Source organism: Ambystoma mexicanum, chromosome 2q, assembly GCF_040938575.1.
Source record: "Ambystoma mexicanum isolate Mex_15411 chromosome 2q, UKY_AmexF1_1, whole genome shotgun sequence".
NCBI classification, from domain to species: domain Eukaryota; kingdom Metazoa; phylum Chordata; class Amphibia; order Caudata; family Ambystomatidae; genus Ambystoma; species Ambystoma mexicanum.
Window position 1 is genome coordinate 367,244,394 of NC_090924.1, and position 22,597 is coordinate 367,266,990.

General features: G+C 46.9%; 1 protein-coding gene across 2 annotated transcripts in view; it reads right to left on the bottom strand.

The window, feature by feature from the left end:
• COG7 (component of oligomeric golgi complex 7) overlaps positions 1 to 22,597 on the bottom strand; it is a 1,349,184-nt gene that overhangs the window by 875,733 nt on the left and 450,854 nt on the right. For both annotated transcript variants that reach the window (XM_069647398.1, XM_069647397.1), the window contains exon 5: positions 11,505 to 11,673. In XM_069647398.1, the coding sequence (XP_069503499.1) occupies positions 11,505 to 11,673 (169 nt within the window). The remainder of the gene's footprint in view (positions 1 to 11,504; positions 11,674 to 22,597) is intronic.

The following is a 22,597-nucleotide window of genomic DNA, read 5'->3' on the forward strand; positions in this document are numbered from 1 at the left end:
ACCGGACGGTTACGAGATCCTCTCTGTGCCCAGGCCCAACCTTGCAGGGGGGAGGTGTGGCCCTTATCTTCCCTGAGTGGATTCCTGCCACTGTTACTCCCACGCAGACCTACTCCTCTTTTGAATGTCTTGTCTGCCGACTCTCTCTCTCTCCTAGCCATTCCCTTACCGTGGCTACTATCTATCGGCCACCTGGTCAAATTTCCTCCTTCCTCTCCGAGTGGGCGGACCTCTCCTCCTCACTCCTATCCTCAACCACCCAACTCCTCTTTCTTGGAGACTTCAACATCCACCTGGATGCCTCCTGTCCCCCCCTCTGGACTCTTTTGCAACCTCTGCGACTCTCTCTCTCTCTCTATTCTCCCGTCTGGGCCGACTCATTCTGCAGGGCACACTCTTGATGCCCTGATCTCCTCTGACCTTCCCCTCTGTCCCTCTCTCCACTCCTCTCTCCTGGAGTGATCACTTTCTCCTCTCCTCCCACCTGACCCTCCCTACCCCACAGGCAAAGCCCCCCCCCCCATCACTGCCACCTTCCTTCTCGGCCATCCGACCCATGAAGCGCGTGTCAGTTGAGGCTTTCGCTGCCACCTTCTTGCCCCCTCCTCCCCCTTCGGCTGACTCCCACCCTGACACAGCCCTCTCCACTCTGCTATATCTGATACTCTTGATATCCTTGCCCCTGTCATGAGAATCCGCCTGAAGCTCAAATGTAACTCCTGGTATGACTCGAATCTCGTCACCCTTAAACGCAAGTGCAGGGTGGCAGAGAGGAAATGGCGTGCTTCATGTTCATCCTCTGACAAACTGGCCTGTCGCCTGCTCCAAAGGCAATACCGGCTCTCCGTTCTCACCAAGAAGAGAGCCCTTATCCAAGCCCGCATCTCTGCGGCATCTAACAATTCGGCCGAACTCTTTAAAACCTGCAAGGAGCTGGCCAACCCTGCTGCAGTCTCGATCTCTCCTGTCCCCTCCCAGGCCCTCTGCACGGCACTGGCCTCTCACTTCATTTAAAAAACTCAGGACATCCTGTCCTCACTCTCCTCCTATAACCTCCCCCCCTCTATTCCCTGCTCTTCCTCTGGCTCTTCTGCAGCCACCCCTCCTCTCTCCTTCTCTTCCTTTCCCCTTTTTTCTGCTGACGAGGTTTCAAGACAAGTCAGATCTATGAAAGTCTCGTCAAAACAGGTCCACCCCTGTTCCTCCAAAACTATCAAGTACCACATTGACTCCTTGGCTCCTGCCCTTGCTGACTTCTGCAATCACTCCTTCGCCTCTGGAGTCTTCCCATCCCCTCTCAAGCACTCCCTTGTGCACCCCCTTCTTAAGAAACCCTCTTCCGACCCTTCCTGCCCAGCTAACTATCGCCCAATCTCTATCACTCCCTTCCTGGGCAAGCTCCTGGAGAAACTGGTCATCTCCCAGCTTAATCTCCATGCTGAATGTGTTGGTAGTCTTCATGACCATCAGTCTGGCTTCAGAGCTGCCAGAAGCACGGAAACTGCTCTCCTGAACATTCGTGAGGACCTGCTCTCGAACCTTGACTAACATTCCATGTGTTCTCATTCTGCTTGATCTCTCTTCTGCCTTTGATACTGTCAACCATACCATCCTGCTCAACCGTCTCCGTGATAACCTCGGTATCACTGGTCAGGCTCTGGCGTGGCTGACCTCTTTCCTCTCAAATCGAACCTCCCAGGTCCAACCGGGGTCTTTCCTCTCTGACATCTTCTTCTCTACCTGTGGTGTCCCCCAAGGATCTAATCTCTCTCCCTGGCTGTTCAACCAGAATCTGGCACTTCCCGCCCACCACATCGCCGCTCTCTGCCCCTACTTTCAGTGCTATGCGGATGATACCCAGCTCAGTTTCAGACTACCCTCGGCCTCCTCTTCTCCTTCCCTCATCTCTGACTGTCTTTCTGCTATCCAGGAATGGTGTGCCGCCAACGACCTCTGTCTTAATGCCAGTAAGACTGAGATTCCACTCATCGGCACTCCCACTCCCTCCTTCCCTGCTGCTCTCTGGGCCCTCTTCCGGCTCCTACCTGCAAAAACCTTGGGGTCATCTTCGACTCCACACTCTCCTTCTCTCCTCACATATCCGACGTATCTAAGAAGTCACACTACCAGCTGCACCTCCTCAGAGGTATCCTTCCTTTCCTCTCCTTCCCCCAGAAGCTCACTGTCTCTAGAGCCCTGGTTCTCTCTAAGCTGGACTACTGTAACAGCCTCTATCTAAATCTGCCCGCCCCTACTCTCCGCCCTTTGCAACTCATCCAGAACAGGACTGCAAGACTTGTCCTTGACCTCAAGCCCAGGGACCGTATCTCTCCAGGACTGAAATCACTACACTGGCTCCCAGTGACTGCGAGGATCAAGTTCAAAACCCTCTGCATTGTCCACAAGGCCGTCTGGGGCCTTAGGCCAAAATACCTTCAACTCTCTCTTCCTAAATATCTTCCTTCTCGAGCTCTTCGCTCATCCGCCTCCAACTCCCTCAGGGTCAGCCGCTTCTCCAAACAACGAGTTGGGGGCAGATCCCTTTCCACTGCAGGGGCCTCTCTCTGGAACAGCCTTCCTGCCTCCCTGAAACTTGAGGAGAACCACCTCCGATTCTGGAAGCACCTCAAAACCTTCCTCTTTGCCTCCACTTTCTCTCCCCCTATCCCCTGCTAATACTACTGAAACTGCACTGAATCTGCAACTGGGCCATTCACCGTTCTCTGCCTCCATGGCAACCCCTGCACTACGGGACTGTGTCTGTATCCATACAGCCCCACTTCCAAGCACTTGTCTGCACTTACATCGCTCTTGCCACCAGCTGGCCCTTGTTATTTATCCTGTATGCTGTATGCTAATAACCCTGTACTGCACTTTCCCCTCTCCCTTTCCCCAATGCACTTTTCCCTTCCCCTCTACCCTTGCGCGATCTGAATGACACCTGGCCTAGTAAGATTGTTGTCTGTCTCCCCTTGTTCCCCCCCCTGCCTCGTCGCGCCTTGAAAAACTTGTGTATAGGCGCGTTACAAATGCCTCATCATATCATATCATATATCATATCATATCAAACACACCATACAATCCTGAAGCTGGAGGGCCTGAAAGATCTGAGGAGGTGTGACCATTTTGAACTTGTCCATCTAAGGAACTTATTCAAGTCAAGGGTGTCAAGTCCTAAATGGGCCTCAATCCTCCGTCTTTCTTGGATAGTAGGAAATAGGGAGTACCAGCCTTTGTTCTTCTCCGTCACAGGTACTGGTTCTATAGCACCTTTCTCTAGCAGGCTCAACATTTCTTGCACATGAAATGGATCTGGAACCTTGAATGAGTGGCTGCCCGGTGGATGGTCCTGAGGCCTTTTTAGAAAGTGAAGGCAGTAACCCTAGGCTGTTTCTAATGCACATGCATCTGAAGTAATGCCTCGCCATTCTTTCAGATGCATTGAGAGTCTGCCTCCCACTGGGGTCTTGTGGGTTAAGGCCTCAGAGAGGTTTTGAGGCAGCGGCTGATGGTAAAGTAGCTGTTGCGTGGGTGGGCTTTGGAACTCTCCCTGGTCCACCACGAGGGAATCTTCTCTGACCCCTCTGGCCAGCCAGTCCTCTCGCTCTTCCAACTGAGGCTTAGAAGTGAAAGGACTTACCCCTCCAAGATAATCCACTAGGATGGGAGGATTGTGACTGTCTAATCGCGGCTACAAGGGACTTGGCCGCTGTCTTTGAGGTCTGCAGCTTCTCTAGGCTTTTGTCAGCCTTGATGCCAAACAGCTGGGTTCCGTCAAAGGGCATGTTGAGGAGCATGGACTGCAAGTCCTATGCAGAACCTGACTTTCTCAACTACGCAAATCTGCGTATTACTGTGCTTACCGCTATGTCCAATTCTGATTGCAGAAACTCGCACATAGCCTCCTTGCTGTCTCTTACAATACAATACTCAGGAAGCCGTCTCTCTCGCTTCCCCTTCGGGACTATGGTCAATCGCCATAGCTACACAGCTACACAGTCCGACAGGGAGAATGTGAATTTTGCTTAAGCGCAAGTGGAATTTGTGGCCTTGATTGCCAGGTTCCTGGCAGAAAAGACCTTTCTTGACCAAGCGTTGAAACGCTTATCATCCCTATGTGGTGAGATGGTAGGGTATGCAATCTGGTTGAAGGTTGACATCGCTGCCTGAATAACTAGGCTTTCAGGTGTTGGGTGTTTTGACAGGTAGCTAGGGTCGCTACTAGATGGCCTATATTTTATGGTGAGATTTGTGTTCACTACAGGGTTCGACTCTGGTCCTTCCAAACTGCCATGACCCTTTCTGGAGAGCTACATGAAAAGGAAGTATGGAATCTTTTTGTTAACCTTTATCCAGAATGTCTGTTAGGTCATCTTGGTCAAACGGTGGAGCAGGTCTGCCCCATCCCATAAAGTCAATGCGTCAGAAACAGGCCTTACCTTCTTGTCTTTAGAAGCCTTGTTGTTGAAGAGGTAAGCCCTGTCTCCCCAAGCAGCCACTCTGCAACCCAATATATGTGTCCAGGTCGCACAAGGGCTCCCCATAGAGGTAAGGTCTCAAGGAAAACCAAAGAAGGGAAAAACCACTAGGGACATATGCCTGGGAGCAGATAGCTGTAAATGCGAGCTGTTGAATTATCCAATAGGTGTCTTGACCGGAGATAGAACTTAAACAGCCAGGCGGAAGAAAAAGGAATGCAGTGAAGCAGAGAGAACGGGACACTGGAGGGAGTGAAGAGAGAACAGAGAGGGATCATCAGAGAAGTGGGTGAGACAAGGATTAGGAGTCTGAGGAGAGCGGCGAAGGTTTGCCAGTAAGGCAGAAAGAACTCAAAGTGAAAAAGAGCATAGCGCAATGGAAAAAAGGACAATATTGCAACGCGTAGCTCCCCGGGATGTGTTGTGCTTTAAGCCTGTTTGTCTTCCTGATTCCACTGCGCATGCGTGATAACGTGATGAGCTAGTCCAACGTTGGCACCATTTTGGATCAGGAAAACATCTCCAACACTGCCAAAGAGATACAGAGGCCGACAAGGGTGACACCCAGATGTAACGCGGGACGATCATGACACGATGACTCTAGTCATCAGATGCCTATTAGAAGCATCAGCATGGTCTGCCGGATTCGGATTGCCAAATTCCATCTCAGGTGAAGTGTCGACCCCACTAGCTGATTGCAAATTTTCATATAAATCCTTTAGCCTGAATTCTTATGAAACGAGGCTTTCTGGGACGTTAGGTGTGCTTAACTCCAATCCAAATGGTGGAGAATCTTGATCTGAGGGTTCATATTCCTCATAAATTGGGGGTAAAGACTTAAATAAATCTTTCTTTGGTAGTGGTTTGTAAGATTTCTGAATTTCTTTAGGTTTGGAAGGTAAAGGCGTTGATGGCTTCGCCAACGGTGCAGATGATTTTGACGTCAATGGCTTTGAGGGTGTCGATCTTATCTTCAACTGAGCCCTCGACTCGAAAGAGTCTTCAACGATATCTTGTGCCGAGATCTCAAAAGATCTCGAGGGGTTTACAGCTTACGTCCCGGGCTGGAGGGCCAGCGGAATGTAGCCTTAGGCCTTTCCTTGTATGCCTTAGTTGGCTCGACAGGAGCATGGCTTAACTTCTCCCTTGAGGGGGTCGGAGCTTCTCTATCGAAGATTTTCAGCATTTCCTGCCTGAAATTCTCCCACTGTGCTGGAGTGGAGGATTTAGTTGGACAGGTTATATTCGTCTATGGGGAGGAATCCGATGACCTCGAAGTGGGCGGTTTATAATGCCTTTTCTTCGACTTACTTTGAGATGACAAGGAATGATGGGACCCACTCCTGGAGCGTGAGCAGTTTTTTTTTTACCTTTTCCTTCGAGGAGAGTCATCTCTCGACTCATCGAAGATCATTTCTTCGATGGAGTCATCAAAGGGGATTTACTAGGTGGCCCACCCGCCGCTATATTCCCTTTACACTCTTTCAGAGTCTTACTGGACATCGACCTACAGGATTCACAGTCTGCTGTTCTATGTTTGACAGCAAGGCACCACAGACACACCCGATGGGGGTCCGTGAGAGACATCTTTGCGCCGCAGTTGTAGCACTTTATGAACCCGACCTTCGGGGTTGAAGGTGCTGAAGACGAGACCATTGTACTCGAACAAAGTTTTCTCACCCAAAAAATTGAAGACCGTTGTAATTCTTCAAAGCGTTAGCTTTCATGGAAAAACAAAACTGAAGCCAACGGGCTCTGCACGTGCTATGTATACCGACGATGACGTAGACTCAGGCATGGAAGCCCTTGACGGACATCGAGTGGACCACATCAACGCACAGAGCCCTCTGTCGAAAGAAAATTCCAAAGCAGCTGAAGCTGGAATATATCATATCATATCATAAGGTGAGGAATACGTCCGAGGACACAATCCATTTGAAACAAGAGTTTTGTACTTGAGGTGAAATTCCATATCCCGCTCAATAATCTATCTAAGGAAAGGTTAGGAACAGGATTTAAAATGGCAGTCCTTGGTCATTGTTTCGATAAACATCTTTGACAGAAAAGGGATTTTACGTGCAGAATTACATATGGTTGCCTCTAATTCTAGCTCTTCTATTAATCATGTTAAAGCAGTGAAGATGATTCGTGTAAATTATAGGAAATGGCTGAAAAATCACAAAGTGCTGAGCATAAGAAATGGAAGAGATTAGTAGTCCGCTCACAGACAAAGACGTGAAATGATTTTGGAACATTATCAATAACTCGAGTAATAGCACAAGTATTATTTGTGGGACTTCCCAGGAGGATTGGATAGCACATATTAACAACACGCTGGGCAGATCAGACTTGTCTCACATAGTTGAAACAGTAATGATCAATGGCAATATGCACTAGGATATCTGGACTTAGCCTAAATCATCAGCACGATTAAAGCTTGAAGAGCCCCAGGCCCTGATGGGCTTTGTAATCAGTTAATAAAGACCAATCCGATTATTTGGGCTAAGGCTTTGAACTGGCTATTTTAGTGGTTTAATCCATCCAATAGTTTACCAACTGCTTGGACTGAGACCGTCATCGTTCCTGTACACAAGAAGGGAAGTTGCGCTGACCCAGGCAATTATAGATTGCTGGTGATGCTCCTGCTAAGATCTTTGCGCAGGTACTTCTTAGGGAATTGAACATCTGGATAGATGATAACAACATCAAAACATTTAACCAAACTGGATTCAGAAAAGGCGCCGGCACGACTATTAACGTGATGGCGCTAGTTACTGTTATTCAGAAGGCTTTGTTGATAAACAATATGTGGCAAATATAGAATATACCGCCACATTTGGCACTGCGGTGAAGAATAGTGTCTGGATGAAACATAAGAATTGGAATACACCACCTGGCCTTCTCACCTTGATTATCACTATGCACGACAACACTAGGGTAAAAAATACCAAAGGACCATCATAGCACCACAACCGGCTGGATTAACACCAACATCAGCCTTAAACAGGGTTATATACTTGCCCCCACTTTATTCAATCTTTATTTGGCTGATTTGGGAGCAGGATTTGAAAAGCCTTAGTCTTGGAAGCCTATAGTTTCATTTGCTTAAATGGTCTCTGTGCGGGTGATGTACGGAAGGCATATACTAGGGTGAGTGGTAAGAGTGCCTCCACCCTTGATTACTTCTTTGTGAATCAATCTGGCCCATCATTGGTGGAGGACATGGCAATATCCACCTGTGAAGAAATTGATCACTTACCTATGTGTGTTCTCTTTAAGCCTTTCCAGATGATGAGGCGACAGAAGCAACATGACTTAAATGGTAACATATTGGTTAATAATGGGGGTAATCGCATTAATTGGAACCCTCCTGATTTGGACAAAGGCAAACTTGCCTCTCAACGTTTACCTTCTTTTATAGAGCAATTCTCGGTTCCTGCATCCACCTCACTTTTAAGTATCAGAGACACTTTCTCGTTTTTGATTGGTTGCGTGAAGGATTCAATTAATAAACAAAGACTTTATAAAAGCCCATATGAGCGTTGTAACAAAGTATACATCAAGCGAGCCAATTATGATCCGAAGATCACAGCAGCTAAAAAACAATTAAGTGCTGGACATTGCAGCCTCCTTATTTCCCTCTTTCGGCATTTATAGTGCTGCTGAAACTAGCAATCATATCAAAAGTATCAAAAAGAATTATAGCCGCTGGTTGAAAGAACATAAACCCAGATGCGAAAAGGAAAGTTGGTTACAAATTGTTTACCTCGCTACCTTAAACAACAATACCAAAATCTGGAAAGAAATTAAGGCAGCATCTAAAAGTGACTTGCCAATAAATTGTGTTCCGGAGCCGGTGTGGGTTGCCCATATTACTTCCTTGCAGATCAGGGTCCCTGAAGTTTTAGTGATCGCCACCCCCCAAGCTATATGGACTTGTAAAGCAACGACCTCTGATATCATACTAATTATACAGCAGTAAAATAAATCGTGTGCAGCAGGCCCTGATGGCATTTGTAATGGATTGCTAAAGATGTCATCTGAATTTTGGGCACATGCATTACAGCTTTTATTTACTGATATTGGAAGATCTGGCACACTGCCTGTAACATGGTGTGAGCCACATTTTACCTATCTTTAAGAAAGGCCCCAGTGATGTTATAGCAAATTATCGAATGCTAGCTATGCTGGACATTCCGGTCAAAAAATTGGTAAAGGTCTTATTGGCAGAACTGAATTTATGCTAAATGATAATGCCATTCTGAGTCCCAATCAAACTGGCTTTAGAGCCAAATCATCCACATCGCACAATATTCTTATTTTGGTTTCATCAGCAGAATATGCATGGCTTCGAAGAGAAACCACAGTATACTGTGCATATATAGATTTCAGTGCCACCTTTGATACTGTTCTTCAGAACAATTTATGGCGGAAATTGGTGGCTTGGAATATTCCGCCGGGTCTTCTGAAGATGCTTATGTTCCTCCACACTGATACCAGTGTCAGGGTGCGCCTCAACAGAGTTGGTCAATTGTCTGCATCAATCCCCACTGGTAGGGGTGTGATGCAGGGCTGCATAGTTGGAGCCACCCTATTCAACTTATACTTAGCTAATTTGCAAATGGCATTTAGTAATATAGATATCTGCTGAGTTAATGTTGGATCACGTCTAAGTTAGCTTATGCAGACTATCTATTGTTTCTTGATCACACGCCAAAAGGTTTGCAATCCCTGATTAATGGTCTTGGCGTATTTGCACATCATAATGGCCTAAAGGTGAATATTGCTAAAAGTAAGGTCATGGTGTTCTCAAGTAAACCGAAATTGAAACCTAGAACTAGATGGGTGCTGGATGGTACTAAATTTGAATGTATTAAATCCTATAAACACCTATGTCTTCATGTTGATGATGTGTTAAATTGGAAAATACATTGGCATGAAACCAAAGCCAAATGCATGAAAATGGTAAACGCATAAGTGCCTTCATTGGGAAGAATGGTGATTACTCTTTTCACACTATTGTGCTCCTGTATTCATCGAAAATTGTGCTTTTATTGTCATATGGGATCAAGATGTGGGGTCATGCGTATATTGCGGATCTAATTAAATTTGAGGCGGAAATGTTGCGAAAGCTGTTCAGAATGCCGCAAGCTCTATCTACTGAATATCTATATCTTGAACTTCACCTTATTGAGATATATTTGTATCAAGAACTTTAAGGTGTTTTGTAAAACTTCGGGCACTTAACAATGGTACAATATATAAAGGCTTTTTTGTGTCTAGACAATTGTAGCAAGCTGGGTACATTGGGAAAAATATTATCACTTTACAACAAATGGCAGGCTGGCTGTGATTACCCTGTTGTATCTAGGACTATTTCAGTTTCGATAAGCACATGGTACAATTATCCACGAAATCCAATTGTGGCTCGTTCGTCCAATATAGAAATGACCGCATTGGCAATCCAGCCTACATTGATGCCATCCCCGGCAGCGGGATTATGTGACAATACCTTCTATTAAAATTTTACGTTTGTGAAGTCCTTGAAATTAAGGGTGCAAAAATTGGTATCCCTTGCTCAGAACTTAAATGCAGATTGTGTGGCGAGAATGAAATTGAATCATTGGAACACATTCACGCAAAATGCGTGAGTCTTGAACTTATTAGAGCCAAATGTATTAAGTCCTATAATAACCAAATGGATGGCACTGATACACTTAAGCTTTGGCAAACATTTATGTAGGGTAATGACCTTAATTATGTATTCTATGGTGACATTTTATTGGAAATGTATTATGAACTAGTGTTTTTACCTCGATTTTAGGTTATCTACCATATCTTATATAACTGAAGTATGTTATGCATTCATATTGTATTTTGTAATGTTTTGTTTTATCTGTTTTGTATATACAAAGCCTCATGGTTATACGTAGATTAAATAAAATGAAATATAGCAGACAGAGTTCACTCCGAAATATATAAAAGGTTACTTGGGGAACTTTTCGTTTGTGGGAATATTTCAAACTTAAATTTAACACAATCACCACCACTGAAGTGACCGCTGCACGGTTAGGTATACCGAAGGGAGAGGGAGAGATTCTGCAGACTTTGTGGTGAGCAGACAATGGAAAGAGCAAGACACCTTCTGCTGGAATGCCTTCCTTAATACATCTTTGATTAAGATATTTGGAAGGTTCAGGTTTGGGACTGGATAATAAGGTCAGGATTAATTCTATTTAGAATATTTAAATGAAGTGAAATAGTGATATTTGTATTTATAATTTGGTTAAATTTTGGTCAATTATCAAAATGTTTTAAAGTATCTATTAACTGGTGACATAATATACATGGAGATTTTGTTTATTGGATTTAGTCCGTAATTATTGTTGTTTATGGTTGAAATGTTGGAATGCCGATGATAATTGTATTAAAAGTTGACTCTTGTTAACTGTATAATATTAATAAATCAAATCAATACACCTTACTAACAGGCTTTAAAAGGTAACTGCTACAAATATTTCCTCCCACAAAGAATGAAAACTAGTGTGCACTGCTGCAAACATGCAACTACAGACTGGGTGTCATGGCATTAACCAAGCAAGTCAAACGATCACTTGTAGATTGTAGAAGTTCCCTAGAAATGCCCACACCTGCGCCAACTGCCATCACATTGACCGTCCTCAAACACTTATCAATTGACTTTGACTGAGGAGAAATCTCAGCTAAAACGAACGAGCGTACATCATGAAATCAGGAACTTCTCAAGACACTTGTATATACTCTGGAGTTTTCTTTCTGCAAACATAAACCTAAAAACAAGATAGGACGAGGGGCAGAATGGATGCAAATCTGCATCAACAGAGTAAGCATGGGGGAGGAAGTTGAGCAACCTCTAATGTGTACATTGATAATCAAAAGGGGTCTGCTACACAAACACTTAGCTCCAAATTAGCCATGAAATGAAGAGACAGAGCAGACACTTGCATATTGAGTGGACAGTCAGGCAGAACAGTTCTTATCACTCACCTATAGACTGTGCATTAAAGGTAGCCACTATTTGGGGGCTGGCCATGGCTTCCAAGCGGTTCTTCAAGGCTTCTAGGTGAACACATTTTTCAGAATAATCCGGGGTGTCCACCAGCATTGCCAGGCTGCTCTGCATACTGGTCAGCTTCCCTGAGATCACGATCACATCCTATGATGAAATCAAAAAAGTCAGGTTAGGGAGCGGAATTAGCAGTCTCCGTGTAGAATCTGGCGTAGAGTTCTGCGAGCTCCCCTGCAAACCACTCGCAGCAAACATAATCCTAATTTCCCCTAAGGGGCATGGCCTGACAAAGGAAAGCTTTGTGATCCCTCTGCCCCATCACCACCAGTTGGCACTCCTAGGCATGAGCATACTGCATTTGCATTGCTTGATGAACACAAAGTAATTCATTGGCATGGTAGGTGAGACATACGCTGCCCAAGTAAAAACATTAGTATAAATATCCAATTTGTGATCAAGCCACAGAGGCTCAAAATTATGCATCATTCTCTTATTTTCAGGCAGGAGCAAGAAAATAAACATGTCTTTTGGGACTGCAATTCCAATAATACATTTTCGTACAGTCCATAGAGTGGCCAAGGTCACAGTCCCCTCTTCTTCCCAGTAAGCATGCTCTTCACCTAGTCCTTCCTCCTTTCTTGCTGCTGTGCTCTTCTGTTAAGTATTACTTTTATTGAGCTCAGTATTTAATTTCATTATTATGATTCCAGGTTTAAATGAAAGCATGGTTAATGCTGCTACAGTAGCAGGACATGCAACTGCTACCCTCTGTACGTAGGAGAACCCCGAAAGATGTGTAATTGATATAAACCTTAACAGCAGACACTGCTGCAGTCCTGCAAAAGTTTGAGGCAGAGAATCCAGTATGGATTAGGAGGATGAAGATGCTTCTTCGGTCGAAGAACAGGAGAATACGCCAGTGGATACTTCACCAAATTGGGCAAGGGGTTCTGCATCAATTGTAGAGAATTCTATCTCTGAAGCCATGCGAAAAACGAGGGCTGCCTCTCTGCAGTACTTCTACTTTTTGATGCAATGCTAAGGAAGAGGAGGGGCATTGCAGCAGAGAAGATCTCAGCTGTGCATTCCTCCTCAGTCTTGTCTGTGCATTTCAGTGTACGGCTGCATGAGATTTTCATGCAGGCGTACAAGAAATTGATTCTGCCTTTGTTTTGCTCCTAGTCAAGACTAGGCAATCTCCATAGGAACTGTTACGAATCTGGATAATTCATCCCATCTCCCCAGTTGGGAGCTACCCCCTTTCAGGCTAGGGAGGCAAGTCTGCTATGCAAGACCCTCCATAGGGGTCTGGGCAAGTGGGACCTCTCTGGGAGGGTACTCCCTTCTAGGGGGAATGGACTCCCATTCCAGCATGGAACTCCCTGCCCAAAGCACCCATACTGCCTATATGGGTGTCAGAAAACTGTTGCATTCCCTGTTACAACTATAATGTACAAAGATTCTTCCTTGACCCTATTGGCTTCAGGTAATGGTGAACCTCGCCCGAGTGCCATAATCAAGGAAGACAGACATTTCATTTATCCTAATGATGTATATATGGTAACAAAATGTGAATGGAGGAGGAACTTCAACTTGGGGAGGAGAGCAAATGCTACCTAGAGGCGAGCCCCTGTAGTATCGATGTCCAGGAGGAGCTGAGCCATGTCGAGCTGCGGAGCCAGCCCAGACGTGTCGAGCGAGACACCCAGTAGCTGGAGGATTGAAGGCAGGTATCTTAATCACGCAAGAGGCTCTGGTCAAATGGAAGGAGAAAATGGAAAGACAGCCGTATTCGCGGATGGCCTGACCACTGAACAGCAGTGGTGGGCCTGGCGCCCAGCAACTGATGCGGATATCCGAGAGAAGAGAGGAAGGAACAAGTTACTTACCTGCAACTCCTTTTCTCCAGTATGGTCTGGCATGGAATCAAATGGTCATGAATATTCCCCATCGTCAGGCTGGGAATCCTCAGTAAAAAGAAAAGCAGTTTTGCTTCAGTCTGAAAAACTGCATTTCTATTTTAAACCAATCATTGTTCCTTGGGTCATACTACCCCCATCCAATGACCGCTGTCTCCCTAAGCTCCACCCCTGGTGGCCATCTTCATATTTGGTAGAGCACGTACAGTGGCAGTATGTACCAAGAAGACCCACAGAGGGGACGGGTGGAGAGTTTGCATGTGAATCCATGCCAGACCCATGCTGGAGAACAAGAGTTCCATACAGGTAAGTAACTTGTTCATTCTCAAGCATGGGGTCCGGCATGGCTTCACATGCTCATGAATACAAATACATAGCAGTACATATATTCAACCACGGGCAAGGCACAAGAGAAGCAATTCACTAACCCCTGCAACAGACTCACCTCAAACAAATAGATCACGTAGCACCACTTGGCCGAACCGGGACTCCTCAGTGAAATCCCTGTCGACGCAGTAGAATCTTGTGAAGGTGTGTGTGGACCCAAACCCCCTCTGTTGCTCAACCTAGGCATGACAATGTGGCAGAGGGAATGCCGCTTTCTGGGCAGAGAAGCACCTTATTCTCTCCAGAATTGGTGACACTCGAGAGCGAAGAGGTGCAACTTAGGCTGAATGAAGGAAATATTGGGAGCCTAGCGGGGTGGCGACAGTGGGCGATATACTGAAGGAAGATCGGCCGAAGACCTTTAGCAAGGTTGCTGTGGAATCAGGAATACGTGTAGGGCAACATATAATCCACGCCTCACTTCTACATAAACTGTTACTGAGATGGCCAGGAAAGGAGGGAGCATTAGCAGAAGATGAGACAATAGAAACGCTCTACGATATCTCTGAAGGGGACATGCAGTATCAAGACTATATGAGATTCTGATGGCGAAGCCAGATAGCAATCTAATACAGACTAGGCAATGCTGGGAAGTAGATTTTCAAGAGCAATTTCAAGATGACGCTTGGAGTAGGACCTACAATTGATCCAATTATATGTAACGCATAGAGCATATATATATATATATACATATTTTTGTAAGATCTTTTTATTAGATTTTCAACAAAAAAATAGTTCATCACACAGGTTTCAACAAAATACTACAATAAAATCCAATGCAACAATACCTTATCAATAACACCATTAATCAATATCTAGAATCCCAGTACACCCACCCCTAAATACATCAAAATACAATCACCCTATGCAAACAGCAAAAAGCAAAACAATATCAATAATACTCACTAACATACATAAAACATCACAAAAGACAACAGAAAAGGGAGACCAAACAAAACAAAAAAATAACGGGGGAAAATTTAACTCAGAAGAAAATTGCACAATTGAGTAAGGCGACAGAACAAGCCCGTCACAAATGTGGCCTGATCAACCAGAACCTGATTCACATGTTTTGGGCCCTTGTGGAAATACCCCTATTTTGGGAGGACATGGCCCACACCCTAGCCAAGAATGGCAGATTCGAATCTACCCCAAGGCGTGCCTGGTAGGCATTTTCCAGAGACCAAAGAAGATAAAACACGTGAAGCGTACATCTTGGCGAAACGTAGGATAGCAATGGGGTCGAAAGCACGTAAAGGTCCAGTTATAGGCGTGTGGTTGAGGGACCTCCAGAAATGGTCAATGGCAGAAACGGCTGTCTGGCAAGAGGCGCCCCGCCGAGGTCATGAGGAGCAGAACACAGATTTAATGGCCTGGAAACATATGATACAAGAACTGATGCCCACAGCACACGGTGGCACTCAAACTCAGATACATGAACTATCACAAACGGCGGGATAGGGTTGTGGTGAGAATTTCAAGCAGGGTAATACATATTACAGGCAGACATTGAAAGGGGAATAGGCTGGCAGGAGAGGGGAGGGGGGGCGTGGGGAGGGTTAAGCAGCTGTACACATTGATGTGTCATGGATGTCATTTACAAAGTCTGTATGTTATTTTTGTTCGTTTGGAAATTAATTTAAAAAAAAGAAAAGGTGTGTGTGGACCTCCACGTAGCAGCCCTGCAGAAGTCGGGCAGGGGAACACCAGAGAGACCGCCGTTGTTGCTGCAATGGCTCTGGTGGAGTGGGCTCTCAGCCAGCCTGGTAGAGGTCTGTTGGCCAGACTATGACAGTGCATGATGCAGCCGGAAAGCCACCTGAAAATGGAAGCCTTAGACAGGGCCTTCCCAAGATTCACAGGTCATAAATTCACAAAGAGTTGAGATGTCTTGCGAAAGTTCCATAGGACTTCAAGGCACGAGCAACATCCAGCGAATGCAACGTCCTTTCTACTGGCGGAGAAGCATTCATGAACAATGATAAAACTAAAGGATCGTTGAGATGAAATTCGGTAGGAACTTTCGGCATAAAGGTGGGGTGGGTCCGCAGCACCCCCCTAGTAGTGTGAAACGACAAGTATGGCTGCTTGCAAGAGAGCGTCTGGATCTCCCCGACCCACCTGGCCGATGATGATGGCCCCCCGGAAAGCCGCCATCCACAACAGAATCTTCAAAGGGGCCTGATGCATCGGTTCGAATTGGGCCCCCAGAAGCTTAGTCAAAACCACGTTGAGATTCCAAGCTGGAGCAGGAGCCTTCACTGGTGGAAAAGTCCTGAAGAGGCCTTTGGGGAACTCCTTAACTAGCCTTTGAGACCACAGGGAACGCCTACCCTGCAACCTGGTGTAACAGGACATGGCCATCAGATGCTCCTTGATGAAAGCGTGAGCCAGGCCAGCCTTGACCAGGGACAGCATCTCCGAATGAGCTGCAGATCTGCTCGCAGAGGTGTAATCTTCTGAGTCCTGCACCACACTGAAGCATTTCCATAGCACGACAACTTAGAGGAGGCTCTGGCCTCTGCCAGGATCTTCTTGCACTCCAGCTGCAGGGGATAATGGCCAAACTCTAGGGCTGCAGGAGCCAGGCTGTGAGGCTCAGCAATGATGGGCTGTGGAGCACGATCGTTGAGTCTTCTCTGGAGAGAAGATCGGGAAGTGGAGGCAGCCAGATGGACAGAGCCACTGACAGATGGAGCAGGTCCAGGTAACAGATCTGCTGTGGCCACGCCAGAGCATCAGTATCATTCTGCAATGAGATTGTCGGAGTGCGTTCATCACACGCAGCAGGAGAGGGATCGGAGGGAACGAGACGGTGTCCCCCAGGCCCTGTGGCTGAGGTATCCTGCTGGCAAACCTCTGGCACTTGGAGTTGGCCGCCGTCACGAAGTGGTCGATCCAGGGATGGCCCCACTTGCTGAATAGAAAAGTCACTTGACCCTGATGAAGCTCCCACTCATGGCAGGAACGCAGCTCCCTGCTTAGCGAGTCTGCAATGGAGTTCTTGGTGCCCGCCAGGTGTAAAGGGATGAGGATCATGCCCTGAAGAATGGCCCAGTGCCACAGGGACTGAGCTTCCAGGGAGGGTGCTCAAGAGCGTGTCATGGCCATTTTCTGGATGTAGAACATGATGGCGGTGTTGTCCATGAAGATCCTTACCACCTTCCCCTGCAGTTGAGGCAGGAATGACTTGAGGGTCCAGAAGACTGCCCAGAGTTCTAGAACTTTGATGTGAAGGTCCTTTTCCTCCAGAAGCCAGAGGCCTCTGGTGTGCGACTGTCCGGTATGGGCCCCACATCCTTCCAGAGAGGCATCCGTATTCACCATGGCCTGGTACGGTGGGATCTGAAAAGGAGCCCCTTGCATCAAATGTGGGTGCACTGCTACTATTGTAGAGCTTGTCAGAACTCCTGGTTGAGGGGGATCTTGTCCATCCACGAGCCCGTGACTTGCAGCCACTGCGCATCCAGGAGCTCCTGAAGAGGCCTCAACTGGGCTCTGAAGAACAGAATGAGGTGGATGCAGGAGGACATCATGACCAATAGCAACTTGACGGCCTGACCCGTTGCGGATTGAGCCAATGACAGGTGCTGTCCTTTCCCAGGATGTCCATCACCCTCTTCTCCAAGGGGGTAGCCAGACATGCAACCGTGTTGTAACGGGCACCCAGGAACAGACCGTTCTGCGATGGCTCCATACAGGACTTAGGGTAGTTGATGGCGAATCCCAGCTCTATGAGAAGGAGAATGGTCTCTGTTAGTGTGCTGGAAAGCCAGCGCGAGAGACCGAGAGTGGATGAACCAGTCTAAATAAGGGTAGACGTGGACGCCCTTTAGGCGTAGATGCGCTGTCACCAGAACCAAGCACTTTGTGAACACCCGCAGTGCTGAGCTGAGGCTGGGGGCAGGGCCTTGAACTGATGAATTTCATCCATGGACCACAAACCCAACTTTCAATGTTTTGGATAAATGGGAACGTGAAAGTTGGCGTCCACCTGGTCCAAGGTTGTCAGGAATTTCCCCCTCCTTCAGCTAGTCGAGCATGTGCTGCAACGTGACTATCCTGAACTTCTCAGTCTTCAAATACTTGTTGAGGTGCCTTAGCATAGAATATCCCTCAAAACCTTGGCCCTCACACACAAAGCCAGAGCTAACCTTGCACCAGCCCACCTCACCAACCAACTTACACCACATGCATCATCAAGACCACTCGGAGCAGCTCACTATGTCCATACCAAGATTCAAACTTCATAACTCGGGTGGAGCTAGCTTCCCTGTACAAGCATCGAAATTATGGAACACACTCCCCGCGCTCCTTAGGTCAGAACCCTCCTTTAACCTATTCAAATGCAACATGAAGCGTTGGCTTCAGGACTTGAACACACTGACAACATAACTTCTCAGATCCTGAACGACTGACTGCCTACTGTACGTATTGCAAATAATTTATTTTATAATATATCCTAAGCAGCCTCCATTGCTTGCCACATGAACATTGCAACATGTATGTATGTATCTGTAATATTAATGCATGTACCTATCTGTAACCGTAATGTAACCTTTGCTTACCGCATTCAATTGTAACTGTAACCAGATCTAAACTTACGCGCCCGTATGCCCTCGGGCCTGGCTGCGCTTTATAAATAAAACAAATACAAATTAAGTCCAGGATTGGCCACCACCCTCCTAACTTTCTCTGTACCAGAAAGTATCTGAGTACACTCCGGAGCCCCGGAGGCGCTGACGGACGGTTGTTTTGCCCTCTTCCATAACATGGCCTGAACTTCCTGCAGCAGTTTGGCCATGTGCAGTTCTTGACACGCCACAGGAGGAAAGCGAGGACACCTGTGTTGGAATTCCAAGGTGTACCTGACGAAGAACGTTAAGAACCCATTTGTCTGTGGTGATGTTCTTCCACTTGTCAACAAAATCTGCTAGTTGGTCTCCCACGGGGGTGCTAAAGTGGGGGCCCAGATCCATGGCCAGTTCAAGCCTCCATGGGTGTCTGCGTCCTGGCCTGTTGGCGATGACTACGCTGGCCTCTGCTGCCGTAGGCCTGTGAGCGGCCTCTGTAGGCTTTCTGGGCTGTGGAATGGGAGGGTTGATGATAGGGGGTGTTATACCCCTTGGAGGAGCTGCCAGACTTTCCCCCTCGAGGATCGAAAGGACGACAACCTCCTCTGCTGCAATATCCCAAAGAGCGCACAGTCTCCGTCTCTGTCTTAATTGTCTGGAGAGACTAGTCCACAGTGGCATGTCCACCACCTTGGACTGGACATCAGTTCTGAAGTTAGTGGCCTTCAGCCAGCATTGTCGTTGGAGGGACACCCTGTTGCCCCTCTGGCAGAACCCGGAATTCGCAATGTCCAGCTTCACCGTGATGGCGTGATCTGAGGTCACCTCACCATCCTGGAACAGGGCCAGGGCCTCGACCTTCTTGTTCTCTGGCAGGAAGTCCAACATGGGCCCAACCTTATACCACAGCTCCCTGTCGTAGTAGAATAAGATGGCCACGGCATTAGTGGCCTTGACGGTGGAGACCGCAGTGTAAATGATGCGCTTTCCCACTGCATCAAGCTTCTTTCCCTCCTGGTCTGGAGGCACCAGGGCCAAAGAAGATGAGTTCGACAAGCGCTTCCTGGCGAAGGCAGACACCACAGAGTCTAGAGAAGTCTGTGATCTGAAACATCTGGGGGCCGAGTCTGGGACCCTGTACTTCTTCTCCAGCCTATCTCTCTTGGGAGGAGCGGTACTTGGCGTCTTCACCAGGGTCAAACCTTCCTCCTAGATATCATCCAGCAGAGGAATTGACATGAGGGTCTTCCGTCTGGATTCCCCACATTGGAAGAGGAACCCCCTCCTTCCTTGTCTCCTCCGGTACCAAATTGAAGAGGGTGCAGGCCCTCGAGATCATAGCGTGAAAGGAACCCTCCTCATCCGGTGGTGAAGCCCAGGCAGGTTCGTTGGCACCAAGCAACACTCCGTCTGCTGGCATAGTCATCAGACTCATCGGTATGAGTTGCAGTAGTGTCTGTATCCGTACCAGTGACAGTCTGTGCAGGCTCCTCCACCACAAGAGTACAAGGCGATGGTGGCGGCTGAAGTCTCGGGCCTGACAGACTCCCTTGGCTTAGGCCTGGAAGGGCTTCGAGTCGGTGGCATTGTGGGACTCTGGGTCGGGACAGGTAAAGGAGTAGCAGGAAGCCTTTGTTGTATGTCCGATACCAAAGGTGTGCAGGGTCGTAAGGATATTTTTATTTATTTATTGTTTGCTTGTTAGGCGCTTATACAATAAGAAAATACTGTTTCAAAGCACCCACAGGGAGGTAAGTACATTAAAACACTACAACAAAATATTTAAACATGAGCTGGGATGAATTGGTGTGGGAGGTGAAGACCCCGAAGATGCATAACGGTCAAGGAGATAGATTCAGCCACTGTGAGATTAGCAGAGGAGAGAAGGATGGATGGAGGAGGAAAAGAGGAAAGTCTTAAGGAGCTTCCGGAATTTGAGAAGATCCTGCTCAAGGCGCAGGGCGAGGCTACCCAAAGGAGGGAGCCAGCAGAGGAAAGTGAGCGACCACCTGCTCTCCGTTTAGCAAAACGCTTTACACACAAGGAGTTGCTGCCAGAGGAGTGAAGTGGTCTAGAGGGAGAGTATTCAGAGAGATAAAGTTGAAGATAGTTTGGTCCCCAGGCCCAGACAGCCTTGTGTATGAAGCAGAGGGATTTGAGTTTAATCTGTGCAGCAACCAGGAGCCAGTAAAACCCTCTTATTGCAGGAGAGATGCGGTCCCTGGGCTTAAGGCCAATGACAGGTCTCGCTGCCCAAGGTTCAGGAGGAGGCTGTTACAGTAGTCAAGTCTAGAGAGAATAAAGGCTTGAGTCTGCCAGGTTGGCATGACATATACATGGAGTCAGGTATGGCATATACATGGAATTGGAGGAGTTTGGTGAGGTTATGATTGGTTTTTACATAGGTTACAAAAGGTTTGGCCTTAACCTCAATTGCAGCCTTTGTAAAGTGCAACAAGCCAAGATGGAGGTGTCCAGCTTAAGTTCTGAAAGGCTGGTGTTTGTTTATTGAAAGGACAATGAACATTCAAAATTGCCTTTCATCGTCATTGCCCAGCTGAGAGGACACATTTTGAAGCTGCTCCTGCTTAACTTGATCTGGGCCAAGTTTCAAGCGGTTGAGCAGCTTATTCTGGGAAACTAATTGGTGTAGTGTCTGGAGTCGTTTGGGATAAAGGACAGGAGAAAAAAGATTCAAATTACATCAAAGGAGAATCTACTGAGACTCTTTTCAGGAGATAAGTGGCGAGCGCGTGTTCTTCTTTGCTACGTGAATCACCAGCGCAAGCACACATTCATCTCTGCTACGTGAATCTACAGCGCGTGCGTGTGATCTTCAGAGCTGCGTTACTCAACTGCGCAAGCGTGTGTTCTTCTTGCTACGTGAATCTTCAGCACGTGTGCGCGTTCTTCTTGCTACGGGAATCAACAACGCGTGCGTGAGTTCATTTCTACGTGACTCTTCAGCGCGTGTGCATGTTCTTCATAGCTACGTGAATCTGCAGCGCGTGTGCGCAGACTTCATTTAACACTTTCTGAAAGTGCGTGAATCAATAATGCAAGTGTGACTTTTACGCGTTTCTTCAGCGCAGACTTTACCTCTGCACGTTTAATAGGCGCGGGTTCGTGTTCCTTCTGCGCTTGTGCACGTATCTACAGGTTTTTTTGGAACATTTCTTGTTACAAGGTTTTCTTCAGAAGTCACGTGTCTCCGTTTTCAAGGAGAACAGAATCTAAATTGAGACACCCATTTAATGGAAAGTTAAGGAGTCGCAGGAAAAGGATTGCAAATTCATTCTAGGACCTAACTGAGTGGCAGAATGATCAATTAGTTTCCTGTCATCTAGTAAGGAAGCTGAAGTTTTCTGCAAGTATAACTTCTCAGAGTATATTCAAGAGAAGTACCAGGTATGATCTTTTAACTGTTTAGTTAAGGGTATAGTCTCTGAAGTCAGCTATCCAGTGAGTAATCAAGGTGTTTGTATTTGCTTATGTTTCATCTACAGGTTTTGAGCCAGCTAGTCAATAAGGCTCCAGCCTGGTGTTTATTATTTTATCCACTTCCCCCTTTTTCCTTGGGAGTGTGGTAAACTGAGCTGTTAATACCAACGCTCTGAGTGCTACATATCAGGGGGATTGTCGGGGTTCAGCAGCTTCCACAGACGCAACTTCAGCCTGACAAGAGTCACATTGAGCGTCTTCGGGAATGTGGAAAAGGTAAAATTCCTTTGAGAAGAAGAGCTGATGGTTGGACTTCTTGGCAATGTCCTGAGTGTGAGGGAGGGGGGAAGGAAAGAGAGGAGTCGAAGATGACTCTAAGGTTTCTGGCTTCAGTTGAAGGGGTAGGGGGTGAGCCCAAGGAGGAAGGCCAGAGTGAAGGGAAGAATGAAGGAGCAGGTGTCCAAATGGGAAGGATTTCATTTTTACAGGCGTTGAGACAGAGATCATTGGAGGTGTACCAGGACTGAATGGCAGATAGGCAGTCAGGGATGATGGAGGGTGCATGAGGGTCAGAAGGGAGTCTGAAGAAGAGCTGTGTGTCATATGCCTGGAAGTTGGAGGATAAAAAGGAGATGGGACGTGCAAGTCGAGCAAGGTAGATGTTAAAGAGCCAGGGGGAGAATATAGAGCCATGAGGGACACTACAGGTGGAGATGGAGGAAGGAGAGAAGGGGCCCAGGATGACTTGGG